This window comes from Uranotaenia lowii, chromosome 3 (assembly GCF_029784155.1).
Source record: "Uranotaenia lowii strain MFRU-FL chromosome 3, ASM2978415v1, whole genome shotgun sequence".
Lineage (NCBI taxonomy): Eukaryota > Metazoa > Arthropoda > Insecta > Diptera > Culicidae > Uranotaenia > Uranotaenia lowii.
In genome coordinates this window covers 29,069,496-29,084,153 of record NC_073693.1, presented here as the reverse complement: position 1 = coordinate 29,084,153, position 14,658 = coordinate 29,069,496, and the positions used below count along the sequence as shown (strand labels likewise).

Sequence of the window (14,658 nt, the reverse complement as noted above, 5' to 3'; positions counted from 1 at the left end):
GGTTGAAATCGTCATGCTTTGTTACTTATAGAAAAATGACAGTCAATGACTTAATATGATTGTAAGTAGAGATGTACCGAATATTCGGTTTGCCGAATATTCGGCGCCGAATATCGCCAAAAAACCGTTAAGCCGAATATTCGGCTCACCGAATAGTTGAGCTAAGTATTCGGCCGAATAGGCCGAATATCTTCTACAGACTAGTAAATTTTTCAAATAATTTTTGATAATTTATAAAATATCCCAAAGTAATGTTGTAAAAGCTACACAATCATTCAAAACTTATGGATTCAGCAAAACATCTAAGATGTATCCGCGTATCGTTCACTGTAGATCGTACAGGAGGATGCTATACGGTATCGCTTTATACTTTGGTTATAGTGTATCCCAGATTTATGGGCTTGCTTTTTTAAATTTTGTGTTAAACTTTTCAAAACTTTCAAAATATACCTACATAAATTTTGCCCTTTTTTTCAAAAATCGTTCTGAATGCCTGACCGTCTGGTCATAAGTGTGGTTGAAAGTATGGTTTGCTTAATATTAAAGATTATCTATCATTTCAACAACTATTTTGAAGATATCTTGCACAAATTCGACCGTCATCTAATTCAATATCAGAGAAGCAATTTCAAACAGCTTGGCACCTGTTTCGACATGTTTTATCGCAGATTTCACAGGAACGCAATCTCTTCGGTGATAAACGCCCTTGAAGCGACTAGTCATCTGACGTCTTTTCAGTTATTGGTAACATTTTAAAAATCAGAAAGACCCCTACTTAATAAATATCTTGTAAAACATCATCTGATAATAACATCTGGTTGAAAATAATCGACTTAAAACATGAGGGACATTAATATGGAAGAAAAAGATAGCATTGAAATAACAGCTTAAGGTTTTTTCATTGAAAACCCAATAGAATATTCGACCGAATATTCGGCCGAATATTCGTTTGGCCGAATAGTTGAAAAGGTCGATATTCGGTATTCGGCCGTTCGCCGAATACCACTAAGAGAGTTAATTTTAAAATCTCAAACAAAATTTTGACAAAAATTAACGCATACATCATTCTGAAAAAGTCACGTGGCGTTTGTCATTCAGCTCGCATTAAAATTACACGTATTTCAACAAAGCTAAGCATTTAGGAAAGCTGTATCACACAGTTAAATTAGAAAATTCTGATTCTGGTTAATTTGTTAAGAATAAGCTGTATTGAAAGTCATTAAAACATATGGCAGTGATATTCACATTTCGGCACCGAATGAAGATCAAAATTATCTGCATTTGACAAAAAGAAAATTATTCTTGTTTAATAAAGATAGAATGTTATTCATCATTGTCCATACCACTAGCGTCGCATCATCAGTCGCACCTTCCATCGGTCAGATTCTATCTGAGCCCGGTCCGTCCATAGTCGTTTCCAAAAGGTGTCCAAAAGTTCGCACAACACAGCCCGTGCCTCGTCACTGGTTTTAAGCGGAAGCATCAGCTCAATCCGGTACGGGTAACATTTGTCCCGGTCGAAGCCGATCGCTTCCAACAGATTCGTCGTTGGAAGGTTTTTCAAGATCAGTGGATTTTGCAGGAAGCGAACCGATTCCAGGGAATGGTCAGTTAAAGTTTTTAAAACTTCCAACAGACTCTTATGGGTAAGTTTAGGATTGTGTGATGCATCTAGATGTTTTAATTGTTCGGCAGTGGTTTTTAACGAGTTTAGAATAACGGTGAGATCTTCGTCGGTAAGGCCGCAATTGCTTAGATTGAACAGACGTAACATGTCGAAGTCATTGGTTTGTATGGTTATTGTGAGAGCCGACTTGAAGTCTCTCAGTTTTCCAAGAGATCGTAAGTTAAATTCGGTCAATATGCGGGTGTTGAGCTTTTGAAGCATGTAATCGACTGATTTTTTGTTCAAACTATTATCGGAAACGTCAAAGATTTGCAGCTGCCCGATTTCAAGGGGAGGGGTGGCAAATGTTATGTTTGTTATACCGGTGGAAGCCAAACGTAGCACTTTTAGCTGTTTCAGATGCTGGCAAAGGTTAGAAAGCACCAGTAAACTTTGATCCATTAACGGATTATGACTGAGATCCAGCTCAGTTAGTTGATTGAGCGCAGAAACGGAATACAGTGTGCCGTTGTCAGGGTTCGGTATAATCAAAGCCGAAAGGCTGGCGACACCTTTCGAGCTAATCAAATTCATACTGAGATTTACCTTTTCCAGCTGTTTAAGGGCTGGTAACGATTCCACCAGCATTTGAAAGTATTGATCCGACAGTTGGTTGCAGGACAGATCAAGATCTCGAACACGACCTTGGCAGCCAAGGGCTTGGAATAGTATATCCCATTGTAAGTTTTTTCCGTGGAAAAAGTCTTTTGGAATCGTCAAATGACCAGCTTTTTCCATTGTACTGAGGGCAGATAACAGTCCACTCAATTGTTCTGCAAATGGAAAATATAATCAATAAATTTAATGACTCAAGATATTTCAAATGCAGAATTCCTACCAACATCACGATGTTTGCAGTAATCTTCGTAAAACTGATCGGATCTAAGATCCTTCATTTCAATAACATAGGCATTGATTATTGTATCGCTACCTCCTAGAAGAGTTGTTAGTGGATCTGTTTCCACACAAATTCCTGAATCCTGTCTCAGCAATTTCATCAGCGGATGTTTGCCGTATTTTCTGAAAGAAAATTTGTTATTTAAACAATTGGAAGAAAAATAGTTTCACACAACTTACATTCCATATCGTCGAACAACTTCGTTGATCAGCCAACCAACATTCAGTTCCATAACCCGATCATCGTCATACGTTACGTCAATCGGTTTGCCTTCAACCATCACTCGAACCATGTTTGGCGGAAGCATTTTAACGGGAGTGAGATTTCGCCTCACAGCTGTAGCTGTAGCTGTAGAAATAGCTCCACTTTTAATTGGAGTCCTTTGCGTACTGTGGGTACTTTTGGCTGGTGAGAGTAGTTCGATGCAAGGACTACTCGGCCGTGAGGATACACTGAATCCTGCATCTAACAGAGAGGCCTGATTCCTTAGGCTTCCATTTGAGGATGGTCTTCTGGATCTGGATTGTCCGGAAAGCTGTTTGCGGTGAAAGCTTTTTCTCGAAGCTCCCATCAGAACATCATGCGCATCAGGACCGCTTTCATCGGAAGATTCTCCACGCAAGCCTCGGCGGTCTTCTAATTTAGACAGGCTTAACGAATCGCAATCACGACCAGTAGATGTGATAGTTTGGTCAGAAATGGGTGGAGTGTTTTCTCTTTCTTGATCCGTTTCCAAACTTTTGCCTAATATCCTTTTGGCTCGATTCGGCTCCAAGTAGTCGTTATCAGAGAGAAACTTTTGCTTCTTCTTATTCGGTGCCAGATCATCTATCAGCCAATCATCACCAACTTCTTCACGGCGCATATGTGCCGTACGTTTTGCAGGACCTGGATTGGGATCCTTTAAGGGGGAAACGATTTGAGCCCGTACGGTGTTACCCTTCCGAAGCAGTTGGATGGCGTTACGATAATCATCTACTCCCGACGATTTACGCAATGAGGACGTTTGCTCACGAAAGGAATGCTGCGTAGGACGTTCTCCATCAGAGTCCGACGAAATTGAAGACGAATCAGACCGAACACTTGCTGGCCTCTTTTTAGACGAACTAGTGGCCAACCTCTTTGCACTACCGTATCCCGAGCTTTGATTACTTCCAGTGGTGCGTACCGTCTTAGCATCCTCCTTGTCGGAATCCGAGTCATTTTTCCCCAAATATCTATTCCGTCTACGACTTGCTCTTGTTTCTCCAGAAGTCACTTGAATCGCATCCGGAACGCTGGCTGTCGGATCCGCATGATTGGTCCCTGTCTTTTCAAAGCATTCCATAATCCGTCCCTTGATAGTATTGTAGAAAACGATATGCTCGTCCAACAATTTCTTCTGTACACTCTTGAACCAACCTTCCAGCACGTTGACAGTCGTGTCGCCGGAATCTGTCCGCAGGGTACAATTGGCACCGCGATCCAACAGCAGCTCAACCACCTCCAGATTTCCGTTGGAGCAGGCATCGTACAGTGGCGTAATACCGTCGCAGCTAGTACCACCCTTATCGTTGATGTGAGCTCCCCGATCCAACAGCATCTCGACGATTTCCTTGTGACCATGAATGCAAGCCTCATGCAACGGCAGCCAACCGGCATGGTCCCGAATGTTGACCGGGTGGCCCTGCTCCAGCAGCTTTTGTACCAGCATGGCGTTGCCATTGATGCAGGCTTGATGGAGCTGCGTTTCACCCTTGTTGTTTCTTTTAACCTGCGAATGTAGAAGGAGATTTGGAGTTAGTGGGATGGTTGAGATCAAACTCGAAACAAAAGCGTCAAGTTAATATTCTTCAACTATTTATTTTCGATCTGGAAAGAACTAAATGGAAGTTGTCGATGGTAAACTTAAAAGAAGTAGAATTGTTTCCAGTGAGAAATTTAACATGAAATGTTTTCATTCAAAATATTGAAGAATGGTTTTCACCCACCTGAAAAGTGGTACCTCGCTTGCGGGTGCTTCGAACTTCCAACGATTTATCACCCGCTCTCGGCGTATCCCCGTCGGAATCGGACAGCTCCGACAGGTTAACATCCTCACCGATCTCCCGGGCGTTGATGGCAAACTCAATCGAGGTTTCCGTTTCTTCGCCAAAAGTCTCTACCTCCGAGGAATCGCCATCGCTGCTGTCATCTTCCAGTGCCAAATCGATTCCAGCCTGTTTGGCTTCTTTTTCCAGATTCTCGGCCATCAGATCCATTCCGTGTTTTTTCAGCAGACCTATGCACCGTTTTATCGGGACACGTTCCATTTTTAGAGATTTAAGCTTTTTTGCTTCCTGCCGTACTCTTCGATATATATCTTCAACATCAAAACATGACTTATTCTGGTTTTCGTAAACCTCGGCTATGCTAAGCAACGTGTTATAAGCTTCCTTGGGTACATTTTGAATAAGATTGTACTCCTTCCAAAGATATTCCAGTGCTTCGTCATATTGTTTGTTATCCTTGTATGTTTGATACAAACTTACATATATCGGAATTAACTCGCGATCTGTCTCTCCATTTTGTTGGGCACAGTCCAACATTTTCATGTAGTAATCGATAGCTTTCGAATAGTTTTCCAGTTTACAGGCTCCATCGCCCATTTGCTCATAAAGCACCTTTTTTTGAGCGAATTGATTACTATCAATCGTTATAAGTTTGTCCTCTATTTTACAAATTGCAACCAGCACTCTGAGTTGTTTTTCTACATTTTCGGCATCGGAAATGACAGGGGTCTTAAGTTTGAATGCCTTTTTCAGAGCTGTTTTTGCACTTTGGAAATCTCCCATCTTTATGAAGACATCTGCTTTAATTAGCAAAGTTTCACACATTTTAGTGGACTTGTTATGTAAACGAGAAGCAACTTCTAGGGCTTCATTCAACGTTTTTAGAGCTTTTGAATGATTCTTTTGCTTCAAATTGAACAGCAGTGCTGTAGATATGTAGCATTGATGCAAAAGTTCAGATAGGTCATTGTTCATTGCAATTTTGGTAGCTTTCGCCATATATTCAATAGCATCGTCAAGAATCTCTTGATGCTCTTTTGTAACGCCCAAGTTCAGCAATGCGCGAGCTTCCATATCTAATTGCTCGATTTTTCCAACTCCTTTAACCTCATGACAAAGTTTGAGGCCCTTGAGAAAAGCTTTTTCAGCTTCTGCTAGAGGCTCTTTAGCTTGTTCCGGACCTTCACAGCTTTGTCCTTTCAACAGGTAGGTCCTTCCGATCGTTACATAAGCCCGTTGTAGCTCAACTAAATCCTCCTCCCGTTTAGCTATGTCCAAATAAACCTTTTCGTACTGAAGTGCTTTCTCGTACTCATCCAACAGCATGAACATCTCCCCGATCAGTCGATTGGCCCGGCCTACCTCCATAGGCATTTTCAAATTGTGATACGCTTTGGCCACCAGCTTGAATTCATTGAGTGCCTTTCGATGTTCACCCCTTTCGTGGTACAGTTCTCCCAGCTTCCGGCACGCTTCGGCTAGTTGCAACAAGTTCCCCGCCTCGGAAGATTTCTTCTTCCGCCGGATCAAACCTGTGAATGATTTCCCCTTATCAACATGTTCATTCTGGAACGAGAAAAAAAAAACAGGCAGGTACTCACGTTGCTCCTCAAGATCCATGATTTTCACTTCAGATAACAAGAAGCACGTCTCACTAAATCACTTGCACTGTAAATAACTTAAAAATATACTTAGTAAGGCATAATAAAGGCAATTTTAGCGTAAAATTTCAAATTAAAATGATAATCAGCGCCCTGCAATCAAAGAAGAACACCAAAATTCCGCCTTTTACGAAAATGCCAGAATACACACTAAATCCAAAGTGAGCACTTTATCCGCACTAAAAAATATCGTGGGGTAGCTTTTAGCCAACAAAAACGAGCATGTTTCTTAGAATGGTTCAAGATAGTCGGTAAAACTATTATGCGGAATATGATTAAAATTTTCTCATGGGATCGAAACGAATTACTAAACTTGACAAACAACGCTTATAATTATAGGAAAATTACGTACAAATCTTACACGAAGCAATAAACAAAAATAATTAACATAAACGCCAAAATGTAATTGTTAAAATATTACAAATATGACAAATATAAAAAATACTAACAAAAATGGAAAAAAACTGACAAAAATGACAAAAATGAAAAAAATGACAAAAATGACCAAAATGACAAAAATGACAAAAATGACAAAAATGACAAAAATGACAAAAATGACAAAAATGACAAAAATGACAAAAATGACAAAAATGAAATTTTTTTGAAAAATTAAAAAAAAAATACAAAATTGGCAAAAGTGACAAATATTGCAGAAATCACAAAAATGACAAAATTGCCAAAAGTGACACTTAAACAAATACGTTCCATTGTTTTCTTGTGAACTCCTTATAATTTAATCCGACTCAAACTGTTTTATTGTGCAATGTTGTGAGGGTGTGATGTTTATTTGATTCGTCGTATGTATGTATATGGTTGAGAAGCAAACGAAATAAAGCACAAAATGGTTATAGTTTTAAACATTTCTTTATTCTCTAATCTTTGGATAAACTTTTTCTTTATATTATACACATTGGGCATATGCACTAAACAGAAGTATATAATTAATTATTTTAATATTTCTTCCATTCATAAGACACCAGTTTTATATTGATTTTTTTTCTGTTTTCTTCAAAGTGCTGTTTTGCTGCTATCTTTTTTTTTTATTCTGTTTTTATTTTTACTTTTATGCTCGTACCCAAGAAGTTGCTGAAGTTTTTGTTTGTGTGTGTGTGTGTGAGTTTGTATGTTAGTTTTAAATAACTACATATTATTGTTCTCATCGTTCGATGAGACGGCTGAGAAGGGTTTGTCATGTTTTAAAAACTTCTTCAAGAATTTCAGTACCATAATATAACAAAGTAACATATTCACGTATCTTCAATCTTTCAGTTCTTTTTTGGCGCCCCTTCCAATTTTTACTTTGCCTTTATTCTTCTTCTTCTGTATATCTTTGCTGATTTTTTCATTCTTAAACAAAAAATCAGAAAAATAAGATGGAGGTATCGTTTCATTGCTTTATGCTTATTTGTATTTTTTTTAAATTTGTTTTTTTTTTTGCTTTCTTTTCGAGAAATCGCGCTACTGGTAACATAAATTTTCGGCCAGGGAAACTTCGATTTTCTCTCATCGGTCAGGTCTGAAAACTTAACAATCAATGAATGGCTACAGCTCTCGTCTAGGTCTTGCTTTGTTGAGTCTGAACTGTGAAGCACTCTCAAATCTCTCTGTACAATTGTTTTATTTTTTCTTTTGAATCGGTTTCCATTGTTGATGTTGGATCCCCTCTTTCTAAAATCACGATGCTATACATAAATTCTACAAATTGTTTCAACTATTCATATAAACGCGGTATTGTGTGAGTTGCTAGCGTTTTGCTTTTGTTTCTTCCTTTAACAATCAATCGATTGAATCTTATTTGCGATACTCACTGCGTCAATGACTCGCCGGAAATTTAGTGATTGTTTAAAGTGTTAGAATTGAATTCATTTCCTAAAAGCAACCCCCTTTAAAAATGGTCTCTGGCCAAACTGGTGAAATTGAAATAGTCAGATCTAATTATTTTTTTTAAAAATTGGGTTTCCTAGTTTTTTTTTTGCGTTTCCACTACTAGAATCTCTTAGAGATTTTTTGCGATAATTTTCATACATTTTGATTGTTTGTGTGTGTCTAGCTAGGAGTTTTTCCTTTGTTGTTGCTCGACAAAGCTCTCGTCTGTAGTAGATCGATGCATACATGCAAATTTTTTGTTTCAAAGGGACAGAATTGTTTTTGGTAAAAGCTTAGCGGGACAGAAACAACTGAGACAAGAATATCGTTGGATAAATTTTGGACGTTCACAAAGAGGGGAGAAAGAAATAAGAATAGACGAGGAAGGTTTGGGAAGATCACTAATAAATAGACAGAAGGGAATTATCTTAAAATAATACTAAACACTAAAATCGGTGATAGGCGCTAAGGTGTCCAGACATCGATGGTTCCAGTTGCGGGGATTCGCAAACTGGACCAGCATTCGTTCCTTTACAAACTGGTTGGCCAATGCTATTCGTTGGGGTAGAATTGGTTGGTTTTTTTTAAGATGGTTAACTGGTTTTGTTTTTGTTTTCGAGGACTCAAAGGAGCGAGGTTTTCGGGGCAATGTGGGACTCGGTTAGGTTTTCCTTTTAGTAAAAGCTTTTGCACCATGCTTCATCGGGACTTATCAGGGATTCGATGTTGGCCGGCTTAACCGCCATGTTGGCGATGTGGTTGGGCTGAGAGATTGGCAAACACTGAAACACGTAGTTGGTGTCGTAGTTGCTGTCCCAGAACTGCTGACCTCGGCAATGGAAGCGTATCGCCATCTCGATGCGCTGCCCTATCTGAACCGAAGTGCCGTAGATGGTGAAGGTGAACTTGTCAGAGAAGCCATCGCAGGAGTTCTCCACGTACGAAGCCTGAAGATCGGAAAAGCTGCGCCAGTTGTCGGTGGTGTAGCGAACGTAGACAGATTTGTGGAAGTCGAGATTCCGCACCCGAACAGTTCCGGTGATTGTGAGGTTGACGGGATCTGTAACGGCTGCGTTCTCCAGGTTGACCTGTTTGTCACGCACTCGATCCAGGAAGCACGGCAATGCCCCCGGTTGCTGGAACAATGGCACTAGCACCCGGTCAGCTTTCGGACCCAAACAGATCTGCTGCACCGGCATGGTGGGTTCTAAATTGATTTCTAAATCTTCGTATGCCGACTTCGGTATCTTAGGAACTTCATCTACGAATGTTTTAACATCTGCTAAATCAAGGCCGAGAACGTCGGCAAATCGAACAATTTTCTTCCGGCCCGGTGTACCCGGAGGTGTCTTGCCCGTTTTCAACGAAGAACACCTTCGAATTCGTTGTGGTCTGCTGAAGTCTTCGTCTTCGTCACCCGAAGACAACCCTTCCCGTTTGTGATCTTGCTGTTTGGTCTCGTCTTCCTGTGTGATCCCACAGTCTTGTAGTTTCTTCTCAACCTCAGCCAGCTCGACCTGTGGGCTAAGGTCTTCCTCCTCAGGTTCTTCCTCCGCATCGCCATTGATGAACTTCAGCACATCGATGTTGTACGTCTGATTCAGTTCGAACTTCTCGATCCGTGATTCTTCGTTCATGACTGTCCCCCGAGGTGCGACGGCATGCCCGTTCGATAATACTTTACCGCTGCTGTCCGGTTCATCGTGTGCTTTCGACTCACTGTTCGTTGTTTCGACTCCCGTAGTCGCTGATGCTTCATCACCTTCCATGGTGACGTCTTGTAATGTGCTGTTCGAATTGTTCGAACTCAGTCCTGTGTAGGTGGAGTCACGTGATTCGGTAGACTGTGAAGGAGGCAAAGATTCGGAACAACTGTCGCTGTCTCCGACCGCCACGACGGCAATCCCGCTCGGTAGGTGTCCGTTTTGATGTTTTTTATGAAGCCGCACGACGTTTGTTGATTCTGCTTCTGCTTCCGCTGAGGTAGATTTGTGTGTCCGTGCCGATAAAGACGCGGATGCCGTCGATGGATCCGAGGTAGTTGTACAGTCGTAGTAATCACAGCCACTAACCGATTTCTGCTCCGGATCTGAACTCTCCGGATCGTAGAACTGACAGTCTGACGAACTCTGGCTAGAGGGACTGTTCTCCTGACTGACCTGTGGTGTCGAGCAAGGCGAAGCGCAGACGTAGCCCGATTCCGTTGCAATCTCTGCCGGTGTTGCCGTTGCCGTTTCAATCAACCTGGTGTACTCACATTCCTCGACCGGAGAACCGGGGCTTTCGTTGTCGATTCCAAAGTCGAAGAACGAATCGGCCTCATTTGCCACCATCCGAAGCGGCTGCAGCCTGGTTACCGGCGTTTCCTCCTGTGATATCCATGTGTTCTCGCCCTGATTGAGCTGGTCTGTGATCTGGAGTTCCTCGTCGGCATTTCCCTGCAACGAATATTTAACCCTGATTAATGGCAACTAGGGGGCTAGTATTGCTCTACGCTAGTATGATGATTGAGTTTGCTATACTTGTTTCGGGCCGATGAACGGTTTTTAGTAGAATCCCTACCGGATAATGGGGTTGATGTTTTGTGTGTGTGATTTCAATGGCGTATTCGATGCAGATGTATCGAGCGAAACATTCAAAGCAGTGGGAGCATGCGCACGTTTCACACATCGGGTTGTTTTTACAGAGAGTTTTTGGATTTGTGTCGTGGTTGATGTATCCAGTTCAGAGGGTTTTAGGAAAGAGACAGAAAGAAAAGATCCAGGGCATATCAATTGGTAAAAGATTTTTTTTTTTTTCGATAAAATTTTGAGTTAACGGTGAAAGGACCAAGCTAACATCAAAGAAATGAAGCTAAACAATTGTTTAAAAACAACTTATCTCACCTGTGTTCCTAGCGTTCGAAGCCGCGATTGTAGACTACGGGCAAAGGCTTCCGCGCGGCCCCGGCACGACATACCAATCGGTAGCAGCGAGGTGATTCCACACGGTCTGTCAGGTCCACCACCGGATGCGGCTGGATCGCCCGGGGTGCTCATGGAAGATAGACAGTTTCTGGGGAGGGGAAAGAAGGCAAAAATCTATGATTAGTGATTTCCTTAAAATATTGTTTTGAATTGGTGATAAAAAAACTACATCAAGACTTTCAAACCGGTTAGTGTGACTTGGCAAAATTGTATGACCCATCTAGACCAATCGAGAACGTAAACTTTAAATTCTGTTTGAATGTTCTTAGTGCGTGGTTTCAACGTGGTTGTTAAAGTTTCAAACATTTGGTTGGAAATCCAATCGAACGTTTAAATTTCCTTAAGATTGAAGCAAAGTGTGTGAGAGAGTTTCTGTGATTATAAAGGATTAGAAAGCGAATACCAAGTAAGAAACAAATTCAAGTAAAGCGGGTTATTCTGAAGGCATAAGCGTGGTATAGAGAGACATAAATTTGCACAATTATGGTGTGGTTTGTAGGTGGAGAGAGAAAATAAAACAAAAATATAGAAGGACGTATAAACCTGATTAGGATAACCCACCACCAGATGCACAGGGACCAGGCGTCATGGAATCTAGAAGGGAGAAAAAAGGCAAAAGAGGAGTAATATGGGTGACATAAATCAATGATTCAACCCTGTGGTTGATTATTTATCCGGTAATCATATGTAGCAACGATAATTTTTCAAAACAACGTGGTTAAATTAAATTAAGAATTTTTTGCCAGCATACAACAGCTCACTCGCCGCGTATGTGAGTTAAATTTTGGTACCAATACAGAGAGAAACATTCAACGAAATGGTGGCTCCAGAGAGTGTTCGTTTACTAAGCTTATTGTCGAGATAAAATCAAAATTATCCGATTCATTAATTCATTCACAGAAAATCTTGGTTTCCACAAAAAAAATACACAGAAGCAAGAAACTTGAAATTTTGAAACCAAATTCTAGATATCAAATTATTTACTCGGGTTTGATTAGAATTCAGAGCAGTATTATATTTATTTCAATAGAAAAAAAATTAGTTCATTTCGAAATCCAAGCTTCAAAACACCAAACAAAGTCAAGGTTTACTTTGGAATCTCATGATATATTTTATTCGGAATACGTCTATACTAAAATAATAACATGATTTTTTTTTCAATGAAACGAAATTCTTAGCTCATACCCAATTTTATTTTATCACTTTCAAAGACAGAATTCAACTAATTGTGAATAGACTCACAGGATTGTCTGCTTACTGCAAACATCATCAAGTAAAATTTCAATTTCGACCAACTGCTTTTTGTCTATTTGCCCTTAAAATGTCAGTAAATTTTGAAGTTTTTTTTTAATTATCGCTTCATCTGTTTGTTTAATTTTTTAATCTTATTGTTAATTTTTTGTAAATTTTAGTATTTTTTTATAACTATTTTGCATTTTCTGGATATTTATTTGCAGGTATTGTTTTTGTAGCTTTTGAAATTTTCACCATCTTAGTGTCATTTTGAATCATTTGACTGGTATTTTTGTCCTTTTAGTGTTTTATTATGTCAAATGTATTACTTTTGCCTTAGTTTCGTGTCATCTTTTGGTAATTATTGCGATTGCATTTTTTTTAATAAATTCTGTGTCACGAAATCAAATTGTAAACAAGAAATAAATTTTTGAAAACAAAAAAGACAAAATTGCGAAATTGATTATACAAAAGTGAAAAAAATAAAATAAAATGTCATTTCTTTCATCAACATTTCTCAATTTGGGGCATTTTTGTCACTTTTGTCATTTTTGTCATTTTTGTCATTTTTGTCATTTTTGTCATTTTTGTCATTTTTGTCATTTTTGTCATTTTTGTCATTTTTGTCATTTTTGTCATTTTTGTCATTTTTGTCATTTTTGTCATTTTTGTCATTTTTGTCATTTTTGTCATTTTTGTCATTTTTGTCATTTTTGTCATTTTTGTCATTTTTGTCATTTTTGTCATTTTTGTCATTTTTGTCATTTTTGTCATTTTTGTCATTTTTGTCATTTTTGTCATTTTTGTCATTTTTGTCATTTTTGTCATTTTTGTCATTTTTGTCATTTTTGTCATTTTTGTCATTTTTTTCATTCTTGTCATTCTTGTCATTTTTGTCATTTTTGTCATTTTTGTCATTTTTGTCATTTTTGTCATTTTTGTCATTTTTGTCATTTTTGTCATTTTTGTCATTTTTGTCATTTTTGTCATTTTTGTCATTTTTGTCATTTTTGTCATTTTTGTCATTTTTGTCATTTTTGTCATTTTTGTCATTTTTGTCATTTTTGTCATTTTTGTCATTTTTGTCATTTTTGTCATTTTTGTCATTTTTGTCATTTTTGTCATTTTTGTCATTTTTGTCATTTTTGTCATTTTTGTCATTTTTGTCATTTTTGTCATTTTTGTCATTTTTGTCATTTTTGTCATTTTTGTCATTTTTGTCATTTTTGTCATTTTTGTCATTTTTGTCATTTTTGTCATTTTTGTCATTTTTGTCATTTTTGTCATTTTTGTCATTTTTGTCATTTTTGTCATTTTTGTCATTTTTGTCATTTTTGTCATTTTTGTCATTTTTGTCATTTTTGTCATTTTTGTCATTTTTGTCATTTTTGTCATTTTTGTCATTTTTGTCATTTTTGTCATTTTTGTCATTTTTGTCATTTTGTCATTTTTGTCATTTTTGTCATTTTTGTCATTTTTGTCATTTTTGTCATTTTTGTCATTTTTGTCATTTTTGTCATTTTTGTCATTTTTGTCATTTTTGTCATTTTTGTCATTTTTGTCATTTTTGTCATTTTTGTCATTTTTGTCATTTTTGTCATTTTTGTCATTTTTGTCATTTTTGTCATTTTTGTCATTTTTGTCATTTTTGTCATTTTTGTCATTTTTGTCATTTTTGTCATTTTTGTCATTTTTGTCATTTTTGTCATTTTTGTCATTTTTGTCATTTTTGTCATTTTTGTCATTTTTGTCATTTTTGTCATTTTTGTCATTTTTGTCATTTTTGTCATTTTTGTCATTTTTGTCATTTTTGTCATTTTTGTCATTTTTGTCATTTTTGTCATTTTTGTCATTTTTGTCATTTTTGTCATTTTTGTCATTTTTGTCATTTTTGTCATTTTTGTCATTTTTGTCATTTTTGTCATTTTTGTCATTTTTGTCATTTTTGTCATTTTTGTCATTTTTGTCATTTTTGTCATTTTTGTCATTTTTGTCATTTTTGTCATTTTTGTCATTTTTGTCATTTTTGTCATTTTTGTCATTTTTGTCATTTTTGTCATTTTTGTCATTTTTGTCATTTTTGTCATTTTTGTCATTTTTGTCATTTTTGTCATTTTTGTCATTTTTGTCATTTTTGTCATTTTTGTCATTTTTGTCATTTTTGTCATTTTTGTCATTTTTGTCATTTTTGTCATTTTTGTCATTTTTGTCATTTTTGTCATTTTTGTCATTTTTGTCATTTTTGTCATTTTTGTCATTTTTGTCATTTTTGTCATTTTTGTCATTTTTGTCATTTTTGTCATTTTTGTCATTTTTGTCATTTTTGTCATTTTTGTCA

General features: G+C 37.7%; 2 protein-coding genes across 11 annotated transcripts in view; both read right to left on the bottom strand.

Annotated features, from left to right (window-relative positions):
• Positions 1-1,271: 1,271 nt before the first annotated feature.
• On the bottom strand, positions 1,272-6,385 carry LOC129756696 (tonsoku-like protein). Its single transcript, XM_055753666.1, has 5 exons — positions 6,196-6,385; positions 4,535-6,126; positions 2,744-4,317; positions 2,505-2,686; positions 1,272-2,439 (listed from the first exon to the last, which is right to left on the bottom strand). The coding sequence occupies exons 1-5, from the start codon at positions 6,212-6,214 to the stop codon at positions 1,346-1,348; spliced, it is 4,461 nt and encodes a 1,486-aa protein (XP_055609641.1). The 5' UTR covers positions 6,215-6,385; the 3' UTR covers positions 1,272-1,345.
• Positions 6,386-7,561: 1,176 nt separating this feature from the next.
• LOC129756698 (glycogen-binding subunit 76A) overlaps positions 7,562-14,658 on the bottom strand; it is a 42,050-nt gene continuing 34,953 nt past the window's right edge. For 5 of the 10 annotated variants that reach the window (XM_055753674.1, XM_055753675.1, XM_055753680.1 and 2 more), the window contains 2 exons: positions 11,007-11,175; positions 7,562-10,559 (listed from right to left, as the gene is read on the bottom strand). In XM_055753674.1, the coding sequence (XP_055609649.1) occupies positions 8,796-10,559; positions 11,007-11,175 (1,933 nt within the window). In that variant the 3' untranslated portion in view covers positions 7,562-8,795. Of the gene's footprint in view, positions 10,560-11,006; positions 11,176-11,630; positions 11,682-14,658 lie in introns of all 10 variants that reach the window. The other 5 variants (XM_055753670.1, XM_055753672.1, XM_055753673.1 and 2 more) reach the window with 2 other exon arrangements.